The following is an 8,865-nucleotide window of genomic DNA, read 5'->3' as shown; positions in this document are numbered from 1 at the left end:
AATGAAATCATTCTAGACAGAAGGAATAGCAAGAACAAAGATACAGAGCTTGGAATTTTGAGAACTGGGGAAGGTGAGAAGATGATTTCAAGCTGAAATGGAAGGCATGTGAGGGAGGATCCTAAAAGATGAGGGTGGAGAGCCTGTTTGCAACTGGTTAGTAAAGAGCCTTCAATCCCAGGCTGCTGAAGATGTTACCCAAGCCCCCTTGGCACACACTGTTCCCATACATGCCAATGGCTTCATTACTGTAAGTAAAACTGTAATGCCAATTGGGGTTCATACTGTAAGTAACTAAGGGCTTTATTTGATCACAGGAGCACCCACACGTACAAGCTGCANGCTGGGGCTGAAGTACTGCCCTGGAAGCGTGTCTCAACCAATGAGGGGCAGAAATTTGTAGATCACTACCCCAGCTTTCTTATCCCTTGGGAGCAGCTGAAGCATGCCCTGCATGTTGTCTCCTGTAGTTCCCCAACTGCTCACACCAGTAACCTACTCGTTTACTGGATTCCCTCCCTTCCTAGCATGATTCCACCACTCCTCTACAGCGCTTGCAAGGATCACCTCCCAAACGGACTACCTGCATTGGAAGTCCCATCTTAGGGACATCTGAGGAAAGCTGACAGTGCCAAGACAATTTTGGATCTTTGGACGGTGAGTGCAATGCACATAGCTGGGACTAAAAACTGTCTGCTGTTGGAGCAAAGAGGTCAAACGAGTTAAAATGTGTTGCCCTAAACTATACAGGGAACAAGCAGTATGCTATTCATACCAGACACTCAATTCACCTACTGAAAAGAGGAAAGATCAATAAACACACTTTTCTTCCTTAAAAGATAAGAATCACATCAAAAGTAAATATTGTTCAGGCTATTTGTGCTCTTCAAACAAATGCAGTAGTTAAGAAAAGTCTTATCATTTTAAGAAAAATACACCATTAGGAAGAATTTGAGGGGAAGGCAAAGTTAAATTTCAATGAACAAACCAAGCTTTTACAGCCTCCACGCTAATGTCACCACCTTTTCTAACAATGTCAGCTGAATTACTCTCGAGCAATGATGGAAGGTCAGCTAAAGTTGTAGCAAACCTGTTGCTACACAATAAAAGAACCAGGCCTCTAGAGATCCACAGTGCTTATTAAGCTGAAATAGGCGCTGGCTCCTAGCAAACAGAGAGCTCCCAATAAACATCCAATTTCCTGTTACTGCAATCGGTAATTCCTTTTGCATGTTCTTAGGGCTCTGAAAAAACAGAATTAGCTCACCTTAAAGGGCAGAGTCCTAAAGGCATAGCATACCACTTTCAAGTTTTGAAATTTCTTCCCATTATGTTCTCTGAATTAACTTTCCCATTTTTTTCACACAACTAATTACAGATTCATTTGGGATCACAAATAGCATTTTTTAAAAAAGATTTTATTTATTTATTTGACAGAGAGAGTGAGCGAGCACACAAGCAGGGGAAGCAGCAGAGGGAGGAGGAGAAGCAAGCTCCCCACTCAGCAGGGAGCCTGAGCCTGGCTCAATACCAGGACCCTGGGATCATGATCTAAGCTGAAGGCAGACGCGCTTAACCGACTAAGCCACCCAGGAGCCCCCAAGTAGCATTTTAATATTAACATATTTGGGGCAAAAGCTTATCAGCCATTTACATATTATCAAAACAGAAACGACACCTATTGAATTATTGTTGTACACCTGAAACTAATTTAACATTGTGTATCAACTATACTTCAATAAAAACAAAAAACATCTAACTTGAATTAGTTCATATTATTACTAGTATAAACAATCCTAACCTCTGCACTGAGAAAACAGGAATTTTGATTGAATTGGGAGTGGAGGAAAACAACCTCTAACTTGCAGGTGTGATGATATTTTGTGCAAGAGATAAGGCAGGCCTGAAAAGGATTCTGAGCACAATTAAGCCCACCAGGTACCTAGGGGCCTGAAGCAAAGGGCCCTAGGACCCTGAAGCCGGGAGGGGAGGATTAATTTGTAGATAAGATAAACTCAAGCTTCTTCAAATCTGTATTTAAGTCTCATCTTAACCCACAGGAAATCCTTCTAACCTGCTCTCTGGACCCAGAATTAAAGTTACTATCATCAGTACTAGTTTTTAGCTAATTGTGATTTAAACACTCCTTGAGGGATAGTGTGGGAACTATATAATACTGTAACACTATGATATGGTATGAAGTGGATGAATTCCAAATAAAACTGTGTTAAAAATACATGCTCACAGGGGCACCTGGGTGGCTCAGTTGGTTGGGCGTCTGACTCTTGATTCAGCTCAGGTTGTGACCTTGGAGTCCTGGGATGGAGCCCCATGTCAGGCTCTGTGCTCAGTGTGGGGTCGGCTTGGGATTCTCTCTCTCCCTCTGCCCCTCCCCACGCTTGCACTCACTCTCTCTAAAATAAATAAATAATAAAATCTGTAAAAAAATACATGCTCACAGAATACAACTGCCTACATACAGCCTAAAAATTCAAGCAGCCCTCGCGTTATTTTTAGTCCAAGTCTTTCTTCAAACACCATTTTCTCTATGTGACCTACCTGACCAACCTATTTAAAACTGCAATTCATTCTCCTCTCCACATTTCCAAACATACTTATAAATAAATATACATTTGATGTATTATGTTCACGTCAACCACCACTAGAAAGTAGACTCACAAATGCAGAGATCTTTTCTGCTCTGTTCACTGAGAAACCCCAAATTTCTGTGGACAGCTTCCTCTTGGGTCGTGACCCTGAAAGAACGGCCTGAAGAGCGTAGAAATAAATAACTTTTCCAGAAGATTAAAAAAAAATTAAACGGAGATATAGAGTCAGTATATGTCTCCTTCTTCCCAAGCACAAGGCAATGACTAGACCTTTCCTCTCTCCTTTCACAAATCAGAGTATTTACGAAAGCTGGTATGTTACTTTTAAATGGGCCTGCACTTATGGATGGTGTTATATTCTTTTTTTTTTTTAAGATTTAATTTATTTATTTGGGAAAGGGAGAGAGAGCATGAAAGAGGGAGGTGCAGAAGGAGACACTGAACAGGGAGCCCAATGCAGGGCTCAATCCCAGGACCCCAAGATCATGACCTGAGCCACCCAGGCACCCCAGATGGTGCTGTAATCTTATGTGATAAAGCAATCCTTGTACAGTCAAAAGCACACAACTCAATTCCGCTCGTTTAATAGGATTTTATAAAGGAGGTGGCAACAGAACCAAGTCTGAAGACCTGGATTTTTATCCATCCATCCATTATTCATTAAATATTTACCATGTATCAAATGAATATGACCAAGACAGTTTGTTTCCTCTTAAGAAGCTATTAAGTTGCACGCATCTGAGTTGCAAAAATTAATTGTAATATCCTTTGATAAGTATAAGATACCTTGAACAAAATACAGTGTTGGTATAAGGGAGGGTGGAAAGATTAGGGAGAAACACAATCTGACTTTTTTTCAGAAATTTCACTCTGGCAGGAATGTGGAGAATGAACTGGACACATTAAGCTGGGAGACACCACCACAGCAATAGTCTAGGTGACAGACAAGTCCACCTTTAATTAAGATAAGGGGGAGGGGATATGCAGGAGGGGACAGCATGGGTGACAAGGTGGATGGTACAGTTCATCAAGTGTACACTTGGATGCTATATACTTCCCATGCATTCAATTAAACTTGGTAAGGACACTGAGGACTAATATCACCATTCAAATTTTTAAATAAGGATTTAAGATTTAGAGTGGTGAGGGAACTTATTCAGGCACTTTCAGCTACGTACTGGGGGAGTTGAGATTCAAACTCAAATGCCTGATTTTAACCCATGAACTCTAGGTTATAGCATGATTTGGCCTAAACCAAGATTTAATTGCAATATACTGGGCCTGACCTGCCAGGAACACACAAGGCCTCTAGAGAGACTGGAGGCAATACAGCACAGGGTGGTGCTCATGAGGTCAAAGTCAAGGGTATGCAAATAGAAGGGACAGTCAATAGTATGGAATGCTTCAGCAAAGTCACTAATACAGACTTAAAATGTCCATTGATTTTGGCAATTTGGGAAGTGCCTAATGACCTGGCAAGTCTATTTCATTAAATAGCACAAAGAGAAGCTATATGTCAAGGGATTAATGAATACATAAAAGGTGGAGACGTGGAGATAATGTGTATAGATTTCTTTTGAAAAACATTGCTGTCAACACAAAAACAGACACACAGATCAATGGAACAGAACAGAGAATCCAGAAATGGACCCTCGACTCTATGGTCAATTAATCTTCCACAAAGCAGGAAAGAATATCCAATAGAAAAAAGACTCTCTTCAACAAATGGTGTTGGGAAAATTGGACAGCCACATGCAGAAGAATGAAACTGGACCACTTTCTTACACCATACACAAAAATAAATTCAAAATGGATGAAAGACCTAAATGTGAGACAGGAATCCATCAAAATCCTAGAGGAGAACACAGGCAGCAACCTCTTTGACCTCAGCCTCTTTGACTTCTTGCTAGGCACATCCCCAGAGGCAAGGGAAACAAAAGAAAAATGAACTACTGGGACTTCATCAAGATAAGCTTTTGTTTGTTTTTTCAGCATGGTTATTTCATATTTTATTGGACTGATGTACATTACCATTCCTGAGATGTAAAGCTAACCTAGGACTAAGAATGTCAGATAGGGAAAGGAGAGAAGCAATCCACAAATTTGATTAAACTATTAAGGTATATAAATTTTGGGGTTGGAATCGAGGGAAAAACACTGTTCAGAGCTTTGGTTTCTAACAAGAATTTCCTAAAGGCTCTAATACAAGGTCAGTTTATGGAAAAACTCTTGAATTATACAAAACCCCATTAGGTAGGAGAAATGGGCAGGATAGAAGGACATGGGCTGTGGGGGCAGCCGGTCTGCAGCAGGGACGGCTGGGCTGGAAGCCATGGCTCAGGCCCAGGACCTAGATAGGAGGTAGGAGGCTAGAAGTCTAGAGGCAGAGTTCAGTGCATTCACCCAAAGCCCTTGCTTTCCAGTTGGTCTCTAGGGTGCTGTTGCTTTCCTCAGACAAGGAAAAAGCTTTTTTTTTTTTTGAAGACTTTATTTTTTTGACACAGAGAGAGAGACACAGCGTAAGCAGGGGGAATAGCAGAGGGAGAAGGAGAAGCAGGCTCTCCACTGGGCAGGGATCCCAACGCAGGGCTGGATCCCAGGACCCTGGGATCAATGACCTGACCATGACCGAAGGCAGATGTTTAACCGATTGAGCCACCCAGGCATTCCAAGATAAAAAGCTTTTGCACAGCAAAGGAAACCGTCAACAAAATTAAAAGGCAAACCTACAGAATGGGAGAAGATATTTGCAAATGTCTTATCAGATAAAGGGTTAGTATCCAAGATCTATAAAGAACTTATCAAACTCAACACCCCCCCCCAATAATAATCCAGTCAAGAAATGGGCAGAAGACATGAACAGACTTTTCTCCAAAGAAAATGGCCAACAGATACATAAAAAAATGCTCCATACCACTTGGCATCAGGGAAATATAAACTGAAACCACAATAAGATACCACCTCATACCAGTCAGAATGGCTCAAGTTAACAAGTCAGGGAACAACAAGTGTTGGTAAGGATGCTGAGAAAGGGGAACCCTTTTACACTGTTGGGAATGCAAACTGGTGCAGCCACTCTGGAAGACAGTATAGAGGTTCCTCAAAAAGTTGAAAATAGAGCTACCCTATGACCCAGCAATTGCCACTACTAGATATTTATCCAAAGGATACAAACATAATGATTTGAAGGGGAATCTGCACCCCAATGTTTATAGCCACAACGTCCATAATAGCCAAACTATGGAAAGAGCCCAGATGTCCATCAACAGATGAGTGGATCAAGGATATGTGGTATATATGTACAATGGAGTATATTAGCCATCAAAAAGAATGAAATCTTGCCACTTGCAACAATATGGCTAGAACTAGAGGGTATTATGCTAAGTGAAATAAGTCAGTCAGAGAAAGACAAATAGCACATTTCACTCATAGGTGGAATTTAAGAAACAAAACAGATGAATACAGGGGAAGGGAAGGAAAAATAAGATAAAAACAGAGAGGGAGGCAAACCATAAGAGCCTCTTAACTCTAGGGAACAATCTTAAGGGTTGCTGGAGGGAAGGCAGTTGGGTGATGGGGTAATGGGTGATGGGCATGAAGAAGGGCACCTGATGTAATGAGCACTGGGTGTTATATGCAACTGATGATTCCCTGAAACCAATAACACTCCATGCTAACTAACTTGAATTTAAATTAGAAACAACAACAACAAAAAAAGGCCATCAGGAGAGATAGATATCATGTAGTGAAGGAAGAAGGGCTCAAGGGAGGCTTCTCTTTTATTTTTTGAAGTATGGGACAGACCTGAATATGCAGGAGTGGAATGCACCAAGAAAGAGGATGAAGATGCAGGAAGTCAAAACCTGGGGCACCTAGGTGGCTCAGTCAGGTAAGCATCAGACTCAACCTGGGCTCAGGTCTTGATCTCATGTCTTGAGGTTGCCCTGGTCCAGTCCCAACTTCGGGCTTAAAAAAAAAAAAATCCAGAGAGTCAAAACCTAACTAATGAGGCATGAAGGCTTTGGGACTCCCAGGGTGGGAAGGATTAGCTTTTGAAAGTGGGTTTCTGCATCTGATAATCCTTGGTTCTCTCCCTAGAGCTGAAGGCAGAAGAAAGCAAGCAGGGGTGGATTTGGGGCTCGAAGAGGTCTGATTCAGCATTTGTGGGCATGGAAAGGAGAGGATGCTGAATAATGAATGCCTCATGAAAGGAATGCTCTGTGCAAGCACGGACTGTGAATGTCACCTCAGAAATCTACAGCTCACACCCACAGCAGGAAGAATGGAGGTCAATTTCTGCGGAGAAAATTTTCTGGAGTCAATTAAGTCCAGGCTCGCCACTGATAGTTGTGTAATTTCTTGGGTCTCTCAAAGTTCTGCCGAAGACCACGCAGTGTGGAGAGGCCAACGGCAGAGAGCCCGTCGCCGCCACACTCGCCTAGCTGGTCCGAACCTGTCTTGGCAAAAAGCCAGGTGACCGTATATGTTTGTGGGAAACTGCCACCGTGGCAGTTTTAACAACATCCTTCCGGGTCCCACGCCGCTGGAAACAACTTCTAGAACCCAGCTTCCCAGAACCTGGGCGTAGCCAGGCAGGTAACCCAAGGCGCTCGGCGTGAGGGAAGGCAGCCTTCCCAGCCAGATTCCCCTGCCCACTCGTCCTTCTTTCCTGCTCCTTCCTGCATGGGGTGGGTCTCAAAGGACGAGAAGCCAGTGCCTCCGGGATGACCCAGCCCCAGGCGCGCTGTCGATGGACTCCTCAGTGGGAAAGTCGGGGTTGGGAGGACACCAAGGGGACAGGAAAGAGCGCGACACGGGTTGGGCGTGCTGACCCTGCCCAGAGGAGGACCGCGGGAGTCGGGACGTTACCTCCAACATGCCTTTCCTACTCGCCCCGGCCGTGTCGATGAGCGTGTTGTCCAGATCAAAAAAAACTGCCCGCACCCGGTTCAGCACCATCCAGCCGGCCGAGCGCTTACCGCGCCAACTCGCTGCTGCCGCCGCCGCTGCCGCCGGCGCATGCGTGAAGCGGGGCCCGCGGGCTAGGAAGACGGGGGCGGAGCCGTGAGGTCACCTGACCATTCGGTGTTGCCCACGGGACTCCTGCGAGATGTGTCAATCAATGTTGGAGCGTTTGAGAACAGCCGGATGCCGCGAGACTCCTGGATCGTGGTCTAATGGGTGCGATCGAGGCTCGCCTTTGTTAGCGGGCGAGTGGTTATCTGAGCAGCTTGAATGTGGAGGGCGATTAGCTGCGCTGTTTTCCTTCGTGGCCTCTTTCTGCTTATCTTTTTCCTCTTGCCGTCCTGATGTGAGGAGAATATCATAAGTACCCCGGGAGGTTTTCTGCGCCATCTGGCGCCTGGCAAGGAGGCCGACAATCAGGTGGCTTTCCCGGTTAGACTGTGGATTATCCCATGGGGAGTTGCCCGTGGCTCCAAAGTTCGCTGGTCGTTTGCTTGCCCTAAGTCGGGGTGTGAGTGCATGTGTCTACTGTCTTGAGTCTTCGGTTACGGAAGAAGTCATGTCGGTAGCAGGAATGCCAGCGGGGTGCAAAGGTGTAATATTTACGCTACTAGATACGGTAGCCGTGTTAGAACTGGAGCCCTCACCAGTACATTTTTGAAAGATGTACGCTAGATTCCTTAAGACTCCTGTGTCGCGACTGTTCCTGGGAAGACCGGGTACTCTGTAGGGTCTGCTGATGTTTTGTCCACTTAGATTGCTTTTCCTGAAGACTTGCATTTCCAGGTTTGGGGAGACCTCATAAATGGTTTTCAGGTGTAGCAAGGGGCTGAGGGACCTAAACAGTCTATTAATCTCCAGAAGGGCAATAACAACCGCTTTCTACTCCTAGCGTGACAAAGATGTTGAAATTAATTTCTAAGCTTCTAAATTGTGTCTGTTGGGTAACTTTACTGGAATTAGATGCGTGGTCATCAGTGACCAGAAATTTTCTAGCTGCAGATCAAATCTGCCACCAGAAGTTTGTTGAATCTGTGTTCAATGAATGGTTTACATTTTTAAAATGATTGGAGGAAATCATCAGGGAAATACAGATCAACACCATGATGAGAGACCACCTCACACCAGTCAGAATGGCTCAAATTAACAAGTCAGGGAACAACAAATGTTGGCAAGGATGCTGAGAAAGGGGAACCCTTTTACACTGTTGGGAATGCAAACTGGTGCAGCCACTCTGGAAGACAGTGTGGAGGTTCCTCAAAAAGTTGAAAATAGAGCTACCCTATTACCC

At 44.3% G+C, this 8,865-nt stretch overlaps 1 protein-coding gene across 1 annotated transcript in view; it reads right to left on the bottom strand.

Annotated features, from left to right (window-relative positions):
• The window catches only part of NANP (N-acetylneuraminic acid phosphatase), a 9,507-nt gene extending 1,868 nt beyond the window's left edge, over nt 1–7,639 (bottom strand). The window contains exon 1 of the mRNA XM_034663559.1: nt 7,479–7,639. Within this exon, the coding sequence (XP_034519450.1) occupies nt 7,479–7,568 (90 nt within the window). The 5' untranslated portion in view covers nt 7,569–7,639. The remainder of the gene's footprint in view (nt 1–7,478) is intronic.
• Nucleotides 7,640–8,865: the final 1,226 nt, after the last annotated feature.

Source organism: Ailuropoda melanoleuca, chromosome 6 (genome assembly GCF_002007445.2).
Source record: "Ailuropoda melanoleuca isolate Jingjing chromosome 6, ASM200744v2, whole genome shotgun sequence".
Classification (NCBI taxonomy): Eukaryota; Metazoa; Chordata; class Mammalia; order Carnivora; family Ursidae; genus Ailuropoda; species Ailuropoda melanoleuca.
This window is presented reverse-complemented; position numbering and strand designations above follow the sequence as displayed.